This window comes from Sinohyriopsis cumingii, chromosome 4 (assembly GCF_028554795.1).
Source record: "Sinohyriopsis cumingii isolate HCF-2022 chromosome 4, ASM2855479v2, whole genome shotgun sequence".
Classification (NCBI taxonomy): domain Eukaryota; kingdom Metazoa; phylum Mollusca; class Bivalvia; order Unionida; family Unionidae; genus Sinohyriopsis; species Sinohyriopsis cumingii.
Window position 1 is genome coordinate 138,232,923 of NC_142964.1, and position 25,235 is coordinate 138,258,157.

General features: G+C 36.0%; 1 protein-coding gene across 1 annotated transcript in view; it reads left to right on the plus strand.

Moving 5' to 3' along the window:
• Positions 1 to 305: 305 nt before the first annotated feature.
• Positions 306 to 25,235, plus strand: part of LOC149802170 (polypeptide N-acetylgalactosaminyltransferase 1-like) — a 36,698-nt gene continuing 11,768 nt past the window's right edge. Inside the window, exons 1-5 of the mRNA XM_089956903.1 lie at positions 306 to 796; positions 14,903 to 15,069; positions 16,318 to 16,320; positions 22,313 to 22,487; positions 24,483 to 24,683. Coding sequence (XP_089813029.1) covers positions 342 to 796; positions 14,903 to 15,069; positions 16,318 to 16,320; positions 22,313 to 22,487; positions 24,483 to 24,683 — 1,001 coding nt within the window. The 5' untranslated portion in view covers positions 306 to 341. The remainder of the gene's footprint in view (positions 797 to 14,902; positions 15,070 to 16,317; positions 16,321 to 22,312; positions 22,488 to 24,482; positions 24,684 to 25,235) is intronic.

Here is a 25,235-nt window from a genome sequence, read left to right on the forward strand (position 1 = left end):
GACATGAAGCTGGGGCATGTTAAGAGTACTTCGCAGATAATTGTACTTCGTATTGTCGGATTGGAGACGTTTGTTTTTGTCGATATTAATGTTATGCACTTGTCACTCCACGATAGAGACACAAGAATTCAATAGTAACATTTGGTCGGAGCATTCATTGGTCAGATGCGGTGACGTCAGCGACAATGATAACAGGTCTGCATATGCCATAGTACCTATGGCGGATACTATTCAGAAATATAGTAGTGTATTGTGAGTGCAATTCGTTGTGGTAGGAAGTTTTGGCACTTTGTTTCATATTTTGAGTTCTTGTGGAAAATGTATCTGTGATAAATAAAAATATGAGACTCATAACCCGATACATGATCACTGCATTTACACTGTTCTTTGTTTTGATCACACTTGAAGTAATTGTTTACTTTCGTGAACCTTTTTATTCCGTTAATGGATATTATAAGCCATATGATATTTCCAGAAACAACAGTGATTCGGCACATGATGAGAAACATGCACATCCAGAACTAGATTTTAATGCGAAGAAACCATTTATCGATAGAAATATAGCAAAATCTTGGAAGGAGTACCAGAATAATTCAAACTCAACAACAGGAAATCCATTAATTGATGATTATGGTAAAAATGACCCCAGTAAAATTGGAGAAAATGGACGAGGTGTCACTTTTGTAGGAGAAGAGATGATAAAGACGCAGAAATTGATAGAACAATATCAGATCAATGTGTATGCAAGTGACTTAATACCACTGAATAGAATGGTTCCGGATTCAAGATTTATGAAGTAATTTATCCTATCATTTTAATTGTTAACACTAAAATATTTGATATATTCTGAACTAAGAAAACCAGGAACATCGAATCGCTTGGTCGCCATTTGCAGCAAACATCAGATTTGATTAATTTAAAATAGGTTTTCAAGTTGCAGGCTAAGGACAGTTTAAAGCGTTTATAGTGCCCGTAAGTTTACAAATTATTGATGTTTAGTTAATATGTTTAATATACATCTTTACATCTTTTCATAGATACACATTCCTCAAGTTTAAAAATTCGAAGTTTCCTTTGAAATTTATGAAGAAACTATGATTGAAATTATAGGATTTAAGACTTCATATTTTGTCAATAGCTCAAAGCTTTTGAATCTCGTTCTCGGCATAATCAATCTACCTATCTGTTGATCTTTCTTATGTTTCGGTCTCTTTACCCATTCATCTGTCTATCTGTGAAAGAATCTATCTATTTATTGTGCGTGTCCTAAACCTATTGGTCGATTGAGGCGGTTTTTCTGTTTCCTTTGCATAAAATATGTCTTTGTGACACACACACACACGAACAAACACGCAAACACACACACACACACACACACATACATGTGTGTGTGTGTGTGTGTGTGTGTGTGTGTGTGTGTGTGTGTGTGTGTGTGTGTAGTTGTCAAAGAAAGTTTCGTTTATTATGAAAGAAGAAACCGGAGAGAGAGGTAGACCAGTAATATGGGATCTACCCTATGAGAAGTATTACGACTCTATGGTCTTAACCGAAGTAATCCAACAAGTGCGAAAACAAGCATATTTTGCAAAATTCAACAAACACTTTATTTCCTTAAAATGTAAAGTGAAAGTGCAAAACATAACTTATGGATTTGTGAATTAAATCCCAAATAATTATTGAATTTCTAACAGAAATTCTAGGATTAAAGACCTTAATAAGCTTGAGTAGTACTCGAAAACGTAAGCAAACGTTGGAAGTGTTGACGTTCCCGTGATGGCTTGAATAGGAATGATGTGCCATCAGTCTTTAATTGAATCACAATAATAATATCCAATAATATATCCTTTTTGTAATTTCACTATAAATCCAAATCCATATTTTCAAGATTATTGTTTTAGATGAACTTTGTTTTTTCAGTGAAAAATAATTTGAAAAAACAAATTCCATCCTGAAGTATGTATACATCAGAAAGACCTTTGCTTCTAATATTTTTGCACATATAAACAATTTTCCCAATAAATTAGATTTTATTCTTCCGTACCTGACCAAGGTCAGAATTAAAATTTTCTTTAAGAGAACAAACTATTATATAATGGAAAATTTCATTCCAGAAAGTTCCAAATGTGTACAAGATAAAATCTTAGTTAAAATGAGAAAGTTCATTTCTAAAATTATAACAATGAACATGGTAAACATAATGTCATTGACTCAATTTAGGATAATAATCCTAATATTAATCATTCAGTTAGAAATAGATAAACAATGTTGTTATCAAAATTCTAAATGATATGTACAAGATAGATCTATACGGGTTTACATTACCCATTGCATATAATGAATAAAACCAAATATAAATAACAAACAATGCAAATTTAAAATACACAACACAAGTGTGATTTAAATATTAGCTTGCAGGAGTAAATAGACTAACCTCACAAGAGAACGTGGACATAAATCTGTCTCCTAACCTATCTGACAGGATGTTATTCATATACAACATTTTTACGCTGTAAACTAGCTCAGAAGAGTTCATTTTTGTGATGCAATTTTGACTCTAAATAGTTACGGGTATATCCTTGTAAAACATGTAACATAAAATAGTGGAAAACAACAAGCTTTGTAAAATTCAACAAATAATTAAGAAAGGAACCTATGCTATTGCGATTTAGATCCCAAAAAATTCACAGAATGTCAGAGACAAGTCCTAATATTTCGGAATAAACTTTAATCCAAATTAAATACAATGCTGGAGGTCTTGATGAGCCTGTGGTGGCCAGGTTTGTGGTGTTGTACCAACAGTCTTTTGTTGAAACACAGAATACATCCAGGGTGGAATTCCCGATAAATCTCAGGGAATGATTACGTCCAAGAATATGTTTTGTGTGAGAACCAAAGAAACATTACTTGAATTAAATAATTTAAGAACTAAATTCCAGCCCAAATGAATTACGGAACACATCATAATACATTTCGTTAAGCGAGATCTTAAAGCACGAATAACATATTTTCAGAACAAACCCATTTTTATGATAAACTAAGACGAAAAAGCCCGGATGAGGATCAAACGTTCATTGTTCTAGAAAGATTAGAATGTTTGTTACCATATGATACGTGGCAGAAATCAGGCAGTCCAAGCACAACTATATATAAAATACAATGTCTTTGTCTCAGCTTAGGATAATGATCCTCATTTTGAGAAGAAGTTGTTGACAAAAATGTCGATTTTGAACAAGGTCAGCAACTAGGTACCATGTTGTTTACACAATTATAATGAAATAATAAAGACAAATTTTAACAGACAATGTAAATATAAATAAACTTAACAAAATAAAATGTGGCCGTGTCCAAGTCTAATAGTACAATACTATTTCAGATCAAATAATACAAAATATATAACAGTTAATCTGGAATTTCTGCGTCCAGTGAACATCATTTCACATGATTACCAAGAGATGGAGTGCTTAGCAGTGAAACTGACACAAGTTACATATAAAAAATTAAAACATTTTCTGCACTTCGAACCTAACCAGAGTCCATCGATGCGAAATCAGAAGGAATTTCCATTGTATATAATATTTATTGAAAAATGATGTATGTGTCAAATGTTTTTTATTTTATTTGGAAGGACCGTTGTTCTATGAATTACAATTTTTTTTTAATAAAATCGTTTTAAATATTGCCGGTTATAGAACTACCAATTATGAATTCTATTAGCGTTTGGGATTATTTTTACGCGCAAAAATTGAAAGATGCAACCACTGACCCAGAAATGACTAAATTATTTCTTCTTCTTTCTCTCGAAACTATTTCCATCAAAATACAAAACTATGTGACTAACAGAACCTTAAATAAGTGATGATTAAATATTCATTTTCTGAATCTATTTGAATTTTTTTTAACGTTTGCGAGCCTTGTTGAGCAATAGCTGTTTATTTTTCCACGAGTTTCATAAATATAATATTAAATCATTGCCCCCTTGAGATCATCTGAGTCTTGTATGAACACTTTTTCCTGGCCTTGAGTTAGTGCAGCTGTTGAAAGCAGTTGGAAGCCTAGTTATTTTTTACTTGATCTGGACACTCGGTACCAGTGTCTTTACTTCCTATGTCTTCCCATTTTCGCGTGAAAATTGACCACCAAAACTGAAAAGAGCCCGATAGCCCGTCCTTGCAATGTGCACCATCGACGTCTCTCAGACGTAAAATCAAGATATATATTTTTTATTTATCAAGTATCTAATTTGATTGATATGCATCACATGTATGCACACAATATATAAAAGTACATAGATCATACGAGTTACTGGAGTTATACCACAGGGACCAGTATTTAGCCCTTATCTTTTGTTATGCACACTAATTGCCAAACGTTTAAGTGATTTGACTATTTCCAGACGATTCCATGTTACATTACGCTATTTGCCTAAAAAATATTAACAGTCTCATGACTATATACATGATTTGCTGCAACCACGTTATACGAAACAAAGTGCCGTATACTCTAAGGATCTCGTAAAATATATTATAAGTATCGACGTTTGAACACCGTACGTACCAACTCATATTGACTCATGCAAAGATCTGTTACAATTCACAAGAAACTGTTCATATATACTAACCTTCAAATTATTTACATTTTTAATTAGCAAACTTCCGTGTTATTATGCATATTACGGCAGTAATGAAGCTTGCTCAGGTATGATGTATTATTTACATGTGAGTTTCCTATTCTTCAGGATTTTACAAGTAGAAACGACCGTCATTTTCTTTTTATTGTTTTCAAACTGTTGAATAGTGAACGAAATTACCCGTTCTTATATTCACCATTATGAATATTAATATGGATTTGGATATGCTTCCATTTGGTAAAGAACATTACACAGTGGGGGAAACCATTATACGTATTAAAATGCAGCAATTTATAACTATTACAAACTGATTCAAAGACATTTTGATCATATTTGTACCCTTATGTACAGAGTTAAACCTCCCATAGGATTATGATAAAAAACCTTTTTCTCTATTCTTATCTTTCTTCGATCCACTTAATTTCATTTTATATAGTCATTTCACCTAACCTTAATTTTGCCACAAAAATTAAATTATTAACTGAGTTAATAATGGACCTAGATTTGTAAGTTGAAAAGTTTGTTCCGGTCATAATGCTTCCATTTGTATGGATATGTGTGCTTTACAAATAAAAAATAATGTCTAAAACTAAACCTAAAGAAATAGAGAAAAATATGACGAGGACAATAAAGGGAAGATAACTATTGCAGGGGAAAATATGTATTGTGTAGAGGATTACAAATTGCGTTAGCAACATTTTCGTCTTATTTCTCTTACGTTTGATATTTTGTCATACCCTTGCTTATTCATTTCTTCGGAAATTTTGTCATTTTCGTTGTTTCTTCTTATATTACCACCATTTTCAGTTTTCCTGGGACAGTTTGTTTTCATTTTTAACTTTTGCTTTAGTTTCGATATTATTCAACAATGTGTTTGTTTCTGTCATTAACTTAATATGAACAGAAGAGACTCAGCCAGAAAATGCGATTATATTATTACCGACAAGAACATTAACTCATTGTTGAAGTGATAGATTTAATTATATGAAAAGCCCTTGAAAAAAGAAATTCGGGTGGTTTTATTTATTACAAACTTAAAATAAAAAAATTAAATAAGGTAAATTCTATCAACAAAAAAAGAAATTGTGCTGCACTCTTTTGACTCCATTGTTATAAAAAACTATCAAAACACGTAACGAAAGTGTCAGTGTGTCAAGTCAGTATTCTGTTACGAGTCTAGACTCTCACAAAAAGTAATAGAAATGAGTGAAGAAAACAAGCTTTGTAAAATTTAACAAATAATTTATTTCAGTAGAATATCAAGTGAATAATGAGAAGAAAAAACAATGAACTTACGGTTTTACAAATCAAACCCAAAAATATCCAAGCATTAAAATTGAAGACCTAGCAATAAAAGATCCTTAGAGAAAGTAAGTTCGAATCCCAATGAAATCCAAACTTTAAGACAATACATTCTGTTGTAATCTGTAAAGTGGTGTTGCGTCTACAGCATCGTGTTGAATTACAGATAATATTATTTTGAATTCCGCATAAATTTTAGTGAATGTCTTTGTCCAAGAATTCTGTAGGAGCACTTATTTATTTCCGGAAGAAAAATAATCACTTGAAATCAAACTAATTTGAAGAAAATAAAATAATTAGCCCAATCTGGTCACAACATAAATAAATCGACTTTTCAAGTGTTAAGGGAAGATTCACTAAATTCTTATCATAGTATGAGTTATAACACTAACTAAAACGCAAACAGATGTCCGGATGGGGTCAAGAGTTCATCTTTCCAGAAGGAATATGATATTATTACATGATAATTATCGTGTAGATTAGGTATAGCCTTGACTTAATAATTGTTACTCTTAGAAAAAAAAGAAGAAAAAAAAGTTGTTTACCAAAAGTGTCACTGGTTATGAATCAAGGTCAGAAACTAGATACAATGTTTCTTTTATTACATTTTTATTAACAACATAAAAAAAATAAAGAAAACCAAACAGAACTGAACTGAATTTCTGGAGAAAGTCTAATTCAGTAAACATTATGTAATAGAATAAAAAATTTAAACTTACGAACAAATATCTAAATTAAATCAAGTATACATTACAATTATCTAACATTGATAGTTTTTCAACAGGTTCGTTGCTAAAAGTACTCTACGTGCTCTTAATAATTATAAACTTTGAATAAACGTTACGCCCATGTACATGCGGAGAATCTAATTAATTGATATTCGCACAATTCCATCTTTTAAAACATTTTCTGAAAAGATCCTTTTGCATGTAGTCTTTTGTATCTATAACAAATCTTTCACTAGAATCATCCAAAACTGTTTCTTATGCATCATTATGAAGCTAAGGTAAAGAGAAGTTGGAAATTGCATCGTTTTTGTAAGTAACGCTTTGCGAGTATCTCTAAAACGGAGATTTTTCCAAAGATACTATACGTTGGTGTCCGTTTAAAGTCTCATTTCATTTTTTTATGATTGCATTACCTTTGTCACATAAAACCTCTTCGAGTTAATACAAATATACAGGGATTATTTAGGATATGAAACGCCAGTCAAGTGATTTATTGGACTGAGATCTGAAATGTCTGGCTTAACACCTGCTGACCAAGATGAAAAAGGTTTGCAGTGGCATAAGTTAAAATGTAGTATAAAAAAAATAATATTCAAAACATATCCAAATAAATGCCTTGAATTAACAGAGGATTGCTAAGAGGTAAACGTGAAATAAACAGTGTTAGAGTTAAAACAAAGAAGTTATAAGACAAAACAAACACAGGAAGAGCCAATATAAACTGTATCACCAGCTGCTAATAAGACATGTATATGCCCGATATGTAATATATGTAACATATCGGCATAGCACATTATTCAAGTAAATATATCGGCACAGCACATTATTCAAGTAAATATATCGGCATAGCACATTATTCAAGTAAATATATCGGCATAGCACATTATTCAAGTAAATATATCGGCATAGCACATTATTCAAGTAAATATATCGGCATAGCACATTATTCAAGTAAATATATCGGCATAGCACATTATTCAAGTAAATATATCGGCATAGCACATTATTCAAGTAAATATATCGGCATAGCACATTATTCAAGTAAATATATCGGCATAGCACATTATTCAAGTAAATATATCGGCACATCACATTATTCAAGTAAATATATCGGCATAGCACATTATTCAAGTAAATATATCGGCACAGCACATTATTCAAGTAAATATACCGGCACAGCACATTATTTAAGTAAATATACCGGCACATCACATTATTCAAGTAAATATATCGGCATAGCACATTATTCAGGTAGCTATCTAACGAAATCGATAGTCTTAATTCTTAATGAAAGTATCATATAACTTTTATTATTTTCTTCTCCAGTGCTTTTGGCATGATTGAAGCTCGAATTCAAGTTCAAATATATATATATATATATATATATATATATATATATATATATATATATATATATATATATATATATATATATATACACAAAACAGTGTCAACAAAAGAAAAAACATTTAATAACAACAACAATGACAGTGGTGCTCGGACATGCCACACCCGTTAGCGTAGTTAACGCGAGAAGACTCGAATGCATGAAATATTTATGAAGCGGGCTCAGGGATGTATTTCGTGGCTTTTTTGCGAGTGAACCGAAAGCACTCACAGCCTTGAATCGTGAATCGTGTAAAACATCTCGGCTAACAGGCAACCCAGACATTTCGAGCTCGATGACGCCCATCAATAATACGGATTAATAACACCAAAACCGGTTCGAGTCACATCACGTTGACAGAATCAATGCCACCTGCAGTTAGAAAAATCATTATCGAGGCGGCTCAGCAGCGGTTGTCAAACCCAAAGATTTCAGATCGCGTAATGGAAAGTGGATTTGAACGGCAAGCTGCCACGCGACGCGATTCAATAAAATCTATAACGTGTAAGTGGGAACTAAACCATGATGCAATAAATCAGGTCAAAGAGGTGCTTGATCCAGTACATTAGAAGGGAAGGCCTGTGCTGGTAGACTGAAGGAAAAGAGATCTTCAATATTACTCATATCCCGCCAGAGACCGGAATCAATGAAAAAATAATAGCAAGGACAAGAGCAAATGACAATATCGATTATCTGGTCTCTACTACAGTGGGATTTGTTAAAACAATGATGTCATACAATCGTGTGACAGTGTACGTTACTTCATCGATGGCAATGAAACCGAATCCATTTTAGGCAATTTTGAGTGGGCACGATAATCATTTGGTTTACCAGATACAGCGATGAATATACGAAAACAACTGGTCCAGCAATGATGTTTATGAAAAACACATATGGTAATGCGGATTCACAACAGTACTCAAGCAGGCGACCTAAGCTACACACCAACCCTTCTAATAGATAACTGTACAGGTTGTTGTCTTGGGCGCTAATGGCACTTTCAGTGGTGGATTTGCTCAGCGCCAATGTTATGTTCGTGGAGCCTCATTACGGATTTCTTGCACAATTCCTCTCAGCCACATATTTGGATTATTTAGAAACGCTGGCAAGGTTATTTATACAGCCAAACACACAACATTACCACCCAACAAAAAAAATCATTGCAACGCTGCCATTAGTCTGGGTGCAGCTGCTGCTAATGGTCGAGTTGCATTAGAAATTTTAACACTGAGGATGCCTGTGTCACCTTCTTTTACATTTTCCAGAATCACGATTGTTGCCATTCATGCGATCCCGAAACACTTCAAAGTTGTCATTTTGCGCGCATACCAGAGACGCACACCCACCAACTGCTACTGTGGAACAATTTACCTGGCCAAAAATAAAACAACAACCCAACACGGTCTTTCTACACAAAACCATATGTTTGCGTTGTTTCAGCGTACAAATTGAGACAATGCCCAAACTCACTGCAAACTTATTTTTAACGAAATAGAAGTTACTGATGTTTCTTTGCATTTAAACGGTCATCAGGAACGTTCTGAAGAAAGTCGGCTTAACCTTAAAACCAATGATACTGAACTTGCATATCACAGTCTGTGTCGTACATAGACTCATCTAAACATTGACAACGGTTTACAGATTTCCCAAAATGTCTTCACGACACTGTTCGGACTTTATGACTTTTAATCGGAACACCTTGACTTGTTCAGGCAATCCGTTGTCGACATGTATTTTCATGCTCATGTAGGTGACGCTGGTGGTGGCTCTCGATGTTATGCTGTCATACTTCTGACAAGACTCTGCTGTTGGAGGTGCTCAACGATGTATCTGAGAACAAGTCATAACTAAATCTGTTACGTATCGGACTTACTGAAAATAAACGTGCCAAAAATAAAACAAGCAATCAAACGTAATTGTGAGATAACGCTGAAACTGTCCGGCGAAGATAACTTGACATATTCTCGTGTCGTAGACCCAAATACAACTTGATCAGCATGATGGAGCCAATCACAACCCAAGTAACACTAAAATTATCCAAATCAGATGTGGCGCAATGCAAAACAAAGGATGAATATTACCAGCGGTTGCATAAACTGCATCATTAGGGGCTGTATGAACTGTATTAGGAATGGCTTTGAAAAAGGCGGTTAGAGGCAGGGTGAAGAGGAAAAGGCCTTTGATTGCTAGGCACGAGTCGTCGAATATCATCAGGCAAAATATCATCAGGCAAAGTTCTTAGATCACTGAATCGCAGAAGACCGCGCCGCTGATGGAAGCGAATGTTCTGATGGTCTTTTGACCAGTCTTGATTTACTCACGATTGCAAATTTGATCAAACATTTTCGTGGTGTTTTTTAAGTTAGATTAACTTGCATCGATGATCCCACGCACATAAGAAACTGGCATCGTCAATCTGGATTTATCAACATGCCCTTACACTCACTAGGTCGCACGCATAGTTTGTAGAATTTCATCATAGTTTGTATTTGGACACATAATGACGTGCACCGCCAGTCGAGGTTATTAAGTATTTATGAAAGTATGGTAAACAAACGTTGTTTTATTCGCATATGCCAATACAAGCACGGCTAGATGGTCCCTTATGCAGTCATCTGGTAATTTAAGCGTTGTCTGGACTTGAGCGCTCACCGCCACAAACACTTAGTGATTTCACATTAAAGTTTGTTTTAATATTATGCAACAACATATATTAACATCTATGGTCGTTTCTTAGCATGTCACCATGCTGATGCGGATCTGAGCCATCCGTAGATTTGTCACCAAGGTGGATTTGTCTGAGGTTACCAGTCGTGTTGTTGTTGGTGCCAATGCAGGTGAGATTGTGAATTTTGACGATCAATCGTAGACATTTCAAATATTATTGTCAAGTTGAACGGCAACTTTGTGGTAAAATACATGGTTGAGATTGCTGACAACGGCGTAATCAGAGACCTTAGCGTCTTGATTGCATTTATGAAAAACAATGTTTATAGAGCTAATATTGCAAAAAGACAATACTTGCAAGAAGAAATGGCTCACGTACCCGAATCACAACGTGTAGTAAGTTCTTGGTACGGAGTTATAGGAATATCATCCAAAGAAGGTGAGAAAACAGTTGAAGACGTAACAATCGGTCGACTTGGTTTCCTTTCTTGCATAAATAGTTTTGATAACATGAACCTCACGTGTTAAACGGGCGAGAGTGCTGAACATACGTTTTTATAATAACTGGAAGATAAGGTACATGGAGGTCGAATGAGAATATGATGGATAATCAGGTAACGGGTGTTAACATCGATAACAATTTGGTTCACTTGTCTATGAATACGTGAGTCAAAGTGGTGCTAAAAAACCATCGTACGAACTGGCCTACATTGGCCAGGTATGAATTACCATTTGGAACCACCTTAATGTACCACTACCAACTCGAGGCCCAGGCAAACTAGGACTACGTTCACATAAAATATTTTACACCAACACTGACTCAGATGAGAAATAAATATCTAGACTATGCTTGAACAAAACTCTTTTATTCGGGTAACAAATGTCGTGCAAAGACGACTATTATATGTCAGAGGTTCAGGTATAATCGGTGTGCTTTTATATGAAAGGAGTGCCAAGCAGCCAGATCGAACTATTGCTGGAGATTTAAGTATTTCCGAGGTAGAGGTTTTCTGTTTATAACTACGACAATTGCGCCAGGAAATGAAATCACTTGACTAGACGCTCGAGTGCGTATTGCGACTACCTTTTGATGACGAGCCCCGGCAAAGTCTTCCTGTCGTGCAATCTTATTTTGCTATGGTGTTATTAATAGAAGAACTATGACGGACGATCATTCATACCGCGGTGGACAAAGAACCGAAGCGGAACAACAGTTGCGAAATGAATCACCAAGAAAACCGCGCTGATAATAAAATTACAAAACGTGTTGTTTGATCGCAGATGCTATTTGCGATCTTGCTGAGGCAGTAACTGTTGGCATTTTCCTTGTTGTTACAGGACTCATATCCAAATCGTAGGTGCACCAAGTATTACCGGAGCTATAGCGATAGTAATTAGTGTCTCTGATGATGCGAGTGAATTAATTTCATGGCGACTACAATCTCGAGTTCATGTCCATTCCTTATCGCTTGAAGCTACACAGAGTAGTATCAACACGATCAACAAATTGTACTGAGCCATCGAAGATTAAAGAGTTTAAGGCTGTACTGGCAGAAATGGAAATCACAAACATTTATGAGAAAATAAGAAACTGCACGAATTTACCAGAAGTTAAAGTCAAACAATCAGCTATTGAAATACGATATATAAATGCCAAAAACACATAGGCCTTGAGCCAGAAACTATTAAGAAACTATAGAGCTTTGATGGTTATGTTCCTATAATAGAATTCTAAGAACGATATCGAATAAGCTCAACCAGATTGTATCCGATATGGAATGCTCACAAAGGTAAAACTATCTAGCATTATTCAGAAAGATTTACAGCCCACAAATAATAACCTTAAGACATTTAAACAAGATATTCTACCATTGCTGACCCATAATATGTGATAAATGAAATCAACATTGAAAGACATAATGTCAGCGTCCAGTTTACTCATATAAATTACTGGCAAATAAGAGTAAAATTATATGAACATCGCTTGTTCATGTACTTAATATTGCATATACTTGAGCAGTATCAGTACATTTTAGCAAGTAACTCATGGAATATAATCTAAGACAACGACATGGGATAACATGGTGAACAGGTAACAATAGTTTTTAGTACAAATAAACAAGGTGTATAGCGAGTAGTATAGTTACAAAAGGTAATACAAGCCTTGATTTATAAAGTTAAATTCGTTACAGTGTGTATTGATCTCTATCGTAAACTTGTCTGTCTAAATACAACACACTGGTCCATTGCAAGTTGTGTAGCATGAATGCCCGGGGTTTCATCCCACTGCATCCCAAATTGTCCCTAACAGACCTATATGCCCTCTGTTCCACAAGCGTTGGTTGCCTGGTTACTATAAAAGCATGAGTCGATTGGGTCGCAAATGGATAAAGTGAGTCATGGAACAGAGGGCAGAGATGTATGTTAGTAACCCCTCTGGGTCAGTGTGCCAAAACTGTAACAATCATACTACTATCCTCCAACAACTATCTGTAACATCTGATTATCAGCGACCAGTTCATCATCGTCAGAAACCTATACCTAATGCATTTAACAGAGGAGTAATTACGATATGGATAGTTGTTTGGTTAAAAGCCAAATCTTGTATACTAAATAGTACTGGTTCATTTTCTAAACTCAACTAAAATATTTCTTTTCGTGCGTACTGCTCAATCTAAATCAATGCACACTGTACATATGATACTAAATGGCTCTTTAAAAAGCGTTTTGTATATATAAAACCATGAATTTAGATTGTAATTATATAGCTAAATTGTGTGATGGTTTTATATTTTTCTCTATTTGTTTTAAAATATTTATAAAATTTAAGATATGTTTCGGTCGTCATGGTTGTTGTTTTATGGTTTAACGCCATTTTCTCAGCACAAATTAGGCTATGCATGGCAGCCAGTATAACTGGTGGAGGAAAAACGCTGGAAAATCCCGGAAAGAACCACCGACCCTCACGAAGCTACTGGCAAGCTTTCCACATATCAGAGACTCGAAGCAACGCCGACAGAGGTGAGATGGTAGTGATCCGTAACGGTGAGCGCTTTAGACCACTCGGCCAGTCGAAGCCCCTTATTGTCATGGACATCTCAGCTAGCCTTATTTTGGTGAAACTTAAGTACATTGTAGAGGTACATTTCGGCTTATATTAGATACGTTTAACAGAAATGTGCAGCATAACAGCAGATCAAGACATGTGGATAACGAACGTGACGGAACAACAAGACGACGAACTATATATGCCAAGGTTAACAATGAAGGGATGAAAACAAAAACATCAATTCTGACATTTATGGTACGCATGAATGAAAACATGATTTCAGAAAGTATGTTACAAGTTTAATCATATAATTTTGAATGGATTATTCCTGGCACTGCGATGCCATTAATTGGATTATGTCAATATTGCTGTAGCGACAAAGATCAAAATATTATCATTGATAAAGTTAATCCCTACTGGGAAATAAAACGCCGTTGTTTATTTTGTCCGATAACTACGAATCATTTCTGCAGTAACAAACTAGGCAGTTCTAGGCAAGATGTGGTCCAGGATTGGTCTTCGGTTACAATAAAACCCAAAACGCGTGGAGTGACTGAGGCTAGTATGTATAAAGCGGAACTGAACTTACAGAACAATTTCAAGAAGTCGCCACACAATTTATACGAACAGAGCTTGTAAATTCTTTAAATATTCTCTTCAAAGGCTTTCATTGTTTGACATACTTCCCAATATAATTAGTGTCTTTTCTTCAATATTGACATCCTACCTGCTAGTCAAATTTGCATTTATCTTTACATTTTAGCATCCTTAGTGGTGCAGCTTTCGTTAAAAATCGAGTACCTAATTTCTCAATATTACCATATTATAGCAAGAATTCATAAATGATGCCTTTAGGCCATGTGCTACGTAACGGCTACATTAAATACTATCATTCAATTAAAGTCCAAGCGCACGTGCACATGCTTGTCCTTTCTATAAATGCTGGTGTTTATTCCCCCAAATAAGAGTTTCTAAGGCACTTATGATTATTTGTGAAATTATATACTAAATATTTTGTTGCTAGGACGTGACTAGACGCTGTCATTCAGTGGCTTGAATATGTCAGTCAGAAGCCTGGCTATTTTTCATGTTTTGTTCAGGATCGTCTTTTTTAATTTCGCTGATCCTGCTTTTAATTTCAGATGCAAGGAAATCAAATATCCAGAAGAGCTTCCAATGGCTAGTGTAATCATTCCGTTCTATGATGAATGGCCATCAGTTCTTCTTAGAACTGTTTATAGCGTGGTCAATCGAACTCCGCGCCATCTCTTAGAAGAAATAATCTTGGTTGACGACGGTAGTACATTGGGTAAGACAATTACATATTCCCTTCACTTCTTTTACTACGCCATTTGAATCTTTCCACTGTATTCTTGCTCACCATCGTAAGTACGTTTAGACAAGTTGATATCTTATTTTCATCTAGTGTGGAATAATATGAAAAAGCAAAATACATTCCTTCTTAATCACATACTATTTATACTTTCGAAAAGGACAAAGTTTGCAGCTATTGTATTGCAATCACACACACACACACACACACACACACACACACACACACACACACACACACACATGCACAATATTTTTTCTTTCTAAATATGCAAGGTGCGCCAAATCTAAAGTTTTAAAAATGATCCATACGTCATCATTCCTGTTCACACACTTCAACATAAATTATAATTCGTGCAAAACAGACATAAAACACAATATGCCCTAAATACTGTATGACGAAGCTACAATAAGCCTCAAGTCCTAAGTGTATGTATGTATGTATGTATGTATGTATGTATGTATGTATGTATGTATGTATGTATGTATGTATGTTTGTATGTATGTATGTATGCATGCATGTATGTATGTATGTATGTATGTATGTATGTATGTATGTATGTATGTATGTATGTTTGTGTGTGTGTGTGTGTGTGTGTATGCATGCATGCACGCATGTACGTACGTACTTATTTGTGTGTGTTTTAGATTTTAACGTTGCTTTAACAATTTTTCAGTCATATCGCTACAATGTCCTCAGTGTGGCAGTTTATAGTAATGTCTAGCACTAGGGCATCGTGCTCCAGACATGTAGCATGATGTCCCATCCAGTCACATTATCCTGACACCAGGCTGAACTGTCCTAACACTAACCTCTTAATGCTGAGCGCCAGCCGAGGCAGCTTTTAGTACCATTGTATAAGTCTTTGTTATGACTCGGCCGGGGATCGAAACACGATCTCCCGCATCCGAGGCGGACGCTCTAACTACTAGGCCCCAGGAGCGGTCCGTACGTATGTACCTACTCATGTATGTATGTATGTATGCATGTATGTATGTATGTATGTATGTATGTATGTATGTATGTATGTATGTATGTGTGTATGTATGAGTCGAGCTTTCCGGTGGCATAAGTGGTTAGAGCGTCCTCCTCGGTTTCGGTTGATATCGGGTTCGAACCCAGTCCGAGTCATACCAAAGAATAATAAAACTGATACTAGCAGCTGCCTGACTGTGCGTTCAGCATTAATAGGGTACATTTCAGGACTGGTCCGCCTGGTTTCAGGTGGTATGTGATGTTATATGTCTGCGGCATAAGTCACAGTGCTGAACATCAGTATGAACTGCCAAAATACAGACATCGTAACGATATGAGTGAAAAATTGGTAAAGGTACCTTACAAATCTAAGTCCATAGATCAGAAGGATTTTGATGCTCCGAATTCTACTTATATAGTTTTTCAGGTACAGAAAATTCTAAAGGAGAAGAGAAGTGCAGATTATCTACAAAAATACGTTTACAAGAACTGTTGCCTCACGAAGAGACTTTACAGACTGTGTATTGTGTGAGTTAGTGACTGATCTGGTTCTGCCTAATTACCAACCAATACCAAATGGCAAAATACAACCTTTCGTACAAAAGCAAGACATTCTTGTGAATCACACATTAAGAAGAGCATATCTTAAATCTACCATTTCAGGATACTTGTCAAGATTCAAGTTTAACACAATCACCGAATCATTGCTAGTCATTTAATTATGATTATGTCCGGATCAGAGGAAGGAAAGAAGAAAATGACAAAAATCAAACTTTACGAGAAGAAAGTAAATGACAGTATTCAGACCTTAGAAAGTTAATATACTCTTGTACATTTGTTTTCATTGCCTTTTGAGACGGCATGCCAGGTGTGTTTTAGTGACTATTTTACCCTGGTATAAAAAAAATGGTATTTGCAGCTTTTCAACTCTAGGATATTTGCCATTGTCAGACCTCCATCCTGTATACGATATGCATCAACAGTGAAAAACGCTTATGATACAATCAGCCGTGTACACCTTTGGATCCTTCTGATCTGTGGATTGTTGTTTAATATCTGGTCATTTAAACATTTGAAAAGAATCGATCCTCATGTAGTATTCAGGTACCAATGGTGAAAGCATTCACTTATTTTGGCGTTTCAGTTGTATCTTGATACGTTCTCTAAAAATGCATTTCTTAGCTCAAGAGGCAAACAATGAATGTTACTTTTTTATATTATCCATGAATTTGTTATTACTTTTTTCTTTCCAAAAGAAATAGTTATCGCGCGGGGACCGTCTAGCATATTCCAGATAAGCCGAGTATATATCATCCCATTCGTAACCTGTCACGCCAAAACTAAATTAGTGATTCACAAGAATGTCTTGCTTTTGAACGAAAGGTTGCAATTTGCCTTTTGGTATTGGGTGGTAAACGAGGCAGAACAAGACCAATCACTAACTCACACAATCCCATTCGTGACCTGTCACTCCAGAACTAAAACACATGCCTTTATCTCCTTCTGCCAAGTAGAAAATTCCTGCTACGCTAATTGTTTGGGGAAGGTACATCCGGATATATAGGACATTTCACTTTGAACGTTTCGAACAGACATTCATTTACAATTGCCAGGCTTAGACACATGAAACGTGTATTTTCTTTGACGTGTCCATTTCGAGGAGATGGTGGTGGTATCTGGAGTAGTAGTCAAGAGCATATATGCAATGTAGGTGAGTATACGCATGGCCTAGCGTTGACCACTAAAGTAGAATGGTCGTGCTGCATCTATTGCGCTAGAAAAGAGTGACGGTAAACGGTAATGAACTTCATCACTTCCGATGGCCACAAGAACGGCTGGTCTTTCCATGGCAGTCGAGAAGAGGCCATGCCGTACTGCATCGATAATGCCAAAAATTACGGAATTTACGTGATCAGAATGAACACCATCGAAATCGAGTTCCCTACTGGACTTGTAGTTAGTCCCTCATTCGGTTACTAAGTTGAATTATGCATCTTTCTATGTCGATGTCTGAAATGTCGTTATTGAAAGTCTTCCGTTGTTTAAATTGGAGCTCAACGTGTTGATACGGTAAAATAGCGTGCTCTGGAATCGCCCTTGTTTTGGGTACACAATTTGATAGATTTTTTCCAAAGGTCGATTGACAATTGAGTCGTTATGTAACCGTACAATTGTTTGTGGTTCGAATGTGGTCACGCAAAATCCCGATACTCTCTGGACTCTTTCAGTAGGCCAATATTGACAACTTGATCGATGGTTCAGTGTCAGACCTTTGATTTTGCTTTTGGAATGAATTTCTCCCCGTAGGACTCGCTATTGGTATCCGTAACTTTTTGGGACTGCTGGTTACCTAAACGGAGAATCTTGTATTCTGAGAGCTCGTGTGTCCATGCACCTAAATGGCATGCTTCGATAGATGGGTGAAGGCCCTGACAGCGTTGAATGTAGATGCAATTGTCAGTTTCAAAGTGTATGACTGTATCTCTTAAAATGTCAAAGACATTGTACAATGTTAGGCGATAGTTGGCCGTCATATACGCTGCCAGATCATTTCCAAACGCTTCGGGGGGTATAAATTCTGTCAAATTTTCATAATTGAATAGGACCAAATATTCATAGATGATTTCCGAGTGTTTCATCAGTTGTCCTTAGTCGCCAATCAGTTGAAAGTAGCGACTCAGACCTTCCAGGTATTCCGTCTTGGGTAAAATGGGACGTTCCACCAATTATCCACACAAGCAATTTAACATGATTTTAGCATACAACTGTCTTCCTTCTTATTCTAATTGTTCCAAAGTGATATCTACTATGAGATGGTACTGTTCATTGAATGTCGCTTGGCGCTCTGCAGTCTGACATCAGTAGAGTTAGACACTGATTTCTTGTTTCAGTTGAGAAATTGTCGACGTTGTCTGAGAAAAGTTTCTTTCTTGGAATCTTCGCCTTTTTGTGGAATTCTGCGTTACGAAAGTGCAAAATTTCGGAAACCTGTAACTAGCGGTTTCTAAGATCCAGAGCACGCAACAATTCAATCCATTCCCACGTTCCTGTCAAAAGCCCGTTCGTCCTCTACATAGTTGCAGGGTTGTTCTTGGTTGCATGTTTCGGTACACGTATGACATGAAGAAAAAAAACCCATAAATTTTCCTTGGCAATGATGTTGTAAGACGAGATGGTAAAAGCCAGTGGGAGGTACGCATTCGCATTTGATCAAGTATTGAAGAATGTGTTCGTCATCCACGTTTTCTGTTAGCATGTTGGGGTATACTGAGTGAAAACGGCATTATTCACTCAACCATGGATACAGCGAACATACATCGATGTGCTTGAATTATTCTCCTTGTGATTCGTCAACGTCGTAAAGCATGCGCATGTCATGGGTTCTTCCTTTAAATAAGCTGTCTCTTTGGTTTCAAAGATTCAATGGTAATGCGCTATTAGGAATCATTGTTACTCTAACATCGGACGTCGTTGGGATGTTTGCTCGTATCATTCATTCATGGTGAACTCCCAGAAAGGGCTTTTCAGGTGTAGCTGAGAGAAAAACGTGGGAATCCGTAAAATAACCATCCGTGGAATGCTTGGACGATCTGAGGGTCTTTTAAATCCAAACCATTTGTCGGAAGACTTCAATTTTCTTTTCTTCCATGTTTCTAGCATGTTGGATTCATTTGTCTTCCCTTGAGCAGATGTAATGTAACGATTGCAGAGCTTTGACTGTGAGAGAGATATGTATGTAGGGATATGAAGCTTTTTTATTACTGGACAAACGTGTGCCTTGCAGTTATAATGATATTCCACGTATAGCACTATTTAAATAATTGACAAGAACCTCCTCAGCTGTTGAACATGTGTCATGCAATGTTGTTCTTAGCAGGTTGGACTGGCAAAGGTTTGCTTGCAACCAAACACAACGAATTATGTCAGTTCCTTTGAAATTACATGGACTGGATGAAAAAAAATCCAGACATCGTTCCCCTCAATCAATATGAATTTCCGTATTACGAAATCTTTAGTCACATCCTCACCCTAATAAGCGTATTCAAGAAACTGTTGGATACTATTAATAGAATCGAAATGCTCTTCATGATGATGATACAAGTGAATTATCTTCCGTCTGGAAAATGGGAGAGAGAAAAAAATGAGCTCCGCGAACCACTCGAGGAAATAATTTTAACGTATTGCGAGTTAAGGCGTCATGACGGTCTTGTATTTCATACCTGCCTGATGTAAGCGGAGTTCTGCTATTCGTTGTCGTTTGTCTGTGTACGACTGTCGAATGTTCTCCAACGTTGTTTTTCATTCTGCGGTTTTGTCCCTGTCACGATACGTTCGACCCATAACGATCGCATGGGCAAATCAGGTCTTGGGATTTGTTTATTTGAACGAAACTGCATTGTTTGCTGTGAAGTTAGTCCACCAATAACACATTGCCTTGCCCCACTAACTCAAGGAGGGGAAACGTTGGTCGTATAACCTGTAGTTTTTGGATCAGTGTACGTGAAGTTAAGACTGGATGTCTCTCTCTTCGACCTTCGCAGACTGAATGGCCGGTCGTAAACAATGGAGAAACGTATTCTTGAAGCACTTTTCGCGGATGGCTGTGATATCATTGCACACATGGAAGCAGATCCCCATATCATCATTACTCGCTTCGCGGAAGCCTCAAGACTCTTCGGACTCACTATCAGTTGGAATAAGACAGTTATTAGACGGCAATATAAATAAATAAATAAATAAATAAATAAATAAATAAATAAATAAATAAATAAATAAATGTGGCTGATGAATCTGACACGAGATTGCGCATGTCCCGGAGTAGTATGTACACTGAAGGCATTTGTTGGTTATTGACGTTGAGGTCCTCCTTCGTTCTCTGGCATTGGCGACTTTGGTTCTGCGGGCATCCTCGAACGTTTTGCACCCATTATTATCAGCTGCATGGAAACCAGGTCTCTCCAGGACGCGTGGTTTGTCACATATATCGAGCATCATCTCAGGCTGTCATTGATGGTTTCTTTGGATCTTTTCTTCGGGCTAGAAACTTTTTTGTGTCCACTAGATAGAGCTCTATATAAAATGTGACGTGGCATTCCAGACTCCTCCATACGGATGACATGACACGTCCACCGGATTTGGGCTGCCATGACCGTCGCCTCGATACTGGTTAAGCCTGCACTATCCAGCACTTCCAGGTTCGTCACTTTGTCTTGCCATCTGACGCCCATTGTTTAGCGCAGGGCTCTCGTGTAGAGGCGCTCAAGTTGTTTGATGTACTTCTTGTATCTTTTCCAGGTCTCGCCTCAATATAGGATTATTATTAGCACAACTGATTTATATACTTTTATTTTGGTTGAGAATTTAATATTCATTTGACTGAACACACGAGAGCGGAGACGCGTAATAATTGATTGGTGCTGATGGTGCGTGCCGTTATCTCTTTGTCTAGCGATCCATCTGAAGATATGATGCTTCCAAGGTACTGGAAGTGATCGGCAGGTTTCGGTTGGGTATCTTCGACAGACCCAATCTGGGGGCGAGCCATCATGACTGGGACAGGTTGCTAAAGTACATCTGATCCCTTAGTAAGGTGTAAATAAACTTACTTTGAACAATACAGATGCAAGTCTTTATTATACTCACGGCTGCACAATATATTCATTGAATCTGACAAGACTGTGACAAAGTTCAGGTCATATATATGTATTTAGATGCTTACACGTGTATGTACATGTAGCGCCGCGATTAACGATACGTATCCTCTGGCTCCCATTCACCAGCTCACCTGCGCCCTTTACAACACGGTCATGTACTTGTCCCAAAGCACAGGGATGTACGAAGGTAGAAGATAAAACTAAGAACTCCAAAATGTCGAGGGCGATGGGACATTTGTTGGTCTAAAACAGGGGTATCAAAGTCAAAATACCCTGAAGGCCGCATCAGGTCATTTTCGGTGACCGTAGGGTTGCACATCTTTCTTATCTCCCATGACTCCTTTCCATGCCATCCATATATATATATATATATATATATATATATATATATATATATATATATATATATATATATATATATATATATATATATATATATATATATATATGACTTCAATGTATTTGTTTGGGTTTGAATTAAATCTTGTATTCAACTAGGCATGTCGATATTTCCAAACGCTCATCAGGGGCAAGCTAGTTTCCCATTATTTGAGGTGTATATTATTGTGTTGCATTTATCGTTTCAAAAGAACTCAAAGGAGGTCTGGATGACTATATCCGAAATTATTTTCCAGAGGGCTTGATTAAACTGGTACGACTGCCTCAAAGAAGTGGTTTGATTAAAGCTCGTACGGAAGGATGGAAAGTTTCGACTGGCAAGGTCCTCGTCTTCTTCGATAGCCACATGGAAGTAAATATAGATTGGTAAACGGTATTGATTTGATTGTAATTAAAAATAAACGATATATTAATGATGAGCAAATGTCTAGTTTTATAAAAACAAATTGTTTAAGACACAACATTTTAGATTTGATACACGTGGACCAATCATATTTGATTTTGAAGCCCGTGTTTAGGGACAAGAAACCATTCAAAACTAAATTGAACGATTACAACTCTTGCACGACTTGTAAATCATTGCGAAGGACTTTACCATAAAATATTTATACTATTTGTGGTAAAAATAATTCATAACTTCAACTTGGAAAAGAAAAGAACCCACTATCCATATCAAGATGATGTTTATAAGATTGGTCAAGATAAATGTGTTGATAAAGCGAAGCCCACCTCTGAAACTTATATCATATCCATCTAATGTTCAAACTAAGTCTCTCCTAATCAGTTTATTAGTTCATCAGTTGTCCATTTATGTTTTTTGCTCCCATGTTTTGCTTATCCATGGAGGGTGGTAAGATCTAGGTAATAATTAATGGCCATGACCTACTCGTCATCACACTATATCCCCATTAACCTCAATGTAATATTTATGATTTGCATCTGAATATCTTTGAGGTATCACACTATATCCCCATTAACCTCAATGCAATATTTATGATTTGCATCTGAATATCTTTGAGGTATCACACTATATCCCCATTAACCTCAATGTAATATTTATGATTTGCGTCTGAATATCTTTGAGGTATCACACTATATCCCCATTAACCTCAATGTAATATTTATGATTTGCATCTGAATATCTTTGAGGTATCACACTATATCCCCATTAACCTCAATGTAATATTTATGATTTGCATCTGAATATCTTTGAGGTATCACACTATATCCCCATTAACCTCAATGTAATATTTATGATTTGCATCTGAATATCTTTGAGGTATCACACTATATCCCCATTAACCTCAATGTAATATTTATGATTTGCATCTGAATATCTTTGAGGTATCACACTATATCCCCATTAACCTCAATGTAATATTTATGATTTGCATCTGAATATCTTTGAGGTATCACACTATATCCCCATTAACCTCAATGTAATATTTATGATTTGCGTCTGAATATCTTTGAGGTATCACACCATATCCCCATTAACCTCAATGTAATATTTATGATTTGCATCTGAATACCTTTGAGGTATCACGCTATATCCCTATTAACCTCAATGTAATATTTATGATTTGCATCTGAATATCTTTGAGGTATCACACTATATCCCCATTAACCTCAATGTAATATTTATGATTTGCATCTGAATATCTTTGAGGTATCACGCTATATCCCCATTAACCTCAATGTAATATTTATGATTTGCATCTGAATATCTTTGAGGTATCACACCATATCCCCATTAACCTCAATGTAATATTTATGATTTGCATCTGAATATCTTTGAGGTATCACACTATATCCCCATTAACCTCAATGTAATATTTATGATTTGCATCTGATTATCTTTGAGGTATCACACCATATCCCCATTAACCTCAATGTAATATTTATGATTTGCATCTGAATATCTTTGAGGTATCACACTATATCCCCATTAACCTCAATGTAATATTTATGATTTGCATCTGATTATCTTTGAGGTATCATGACATCTCGTACCTCACTCTTAATTATCAAGACTTTGTCTTAGTCTGATCAAATTTCCTGTGTTAAAACTTAGATAATCTGCATCAGTCTTTCGTAATCTCATACTATCTCATGCTATCACGAGATTTGTTTTCAACTTCTTATAGTGAAATTCATACATCAACCATTTGGTTAGATCTATCATCGTAGATCGTTCGCACACACACGCACATACACACACTCATATATATATATATATATATATATATATATATATATATATATATATATATATATATATATATATATATATATATATATATATATATATATATATATAGTCAGACCAAAATAACGGCCTGGATAAATCTCTGTCGACAGGCTACAACCTCTACTGACGGAGATAAAGAAAGAGAGGACTACAGTTGCTATGGGAGTTTTAGATTCAGTCCAGAAGGACTCATTTCAATACAATTACTACGAAGGTTATGTTATTAGATATGGGTTCGAGTGGCGTCTTGGGTTCTTTGAAACGTATTTCAGAACGCATCACATAGGGAAAAGTGCGGAAGATGTTCGACCGTAAGTACTTTCTTTCTTTCTTTCTTTCTTTCTTCTTGCTTTATTTTTTCTGTCTGTCTGTCTATTTCTCTGTCTGACTTATCTAATTTACAATCTTCCCGTGTATCTATTCAACGTTGCCTTTTTAATAGTTTGTTACAGTAAACAGTTTGGTGTGAACATAATAAACACTTATTGGGAATAAATACCACAAACGTGAATACAAAATCAGTGAGTAACTCCTTACCTATCGCATGGAGGCACTGTTCTACGTACTATATAAATTACAAAAGCCACTTGGGTAAGCTTCCCACGCTGTACATGATTCGATCATATTTGCCATGCACATTGATGATTCAGGTATTGCAACACTAATTGGTTACTGTTGCCCTATAATGATTTGCCTACGAAAATCATCAATATTACATTCTACAAATTTCGTGCAGACAGGCTACACATGTAAGAAAGAAGAATTTAAGTACATTAAGTAACCGCCTAAAAGGAAAAGTGTTCATTAGTTTACGTCTACTGCTTTTCACAAAATGAAGTTAAGAGGATGTTTACGTCCTATCA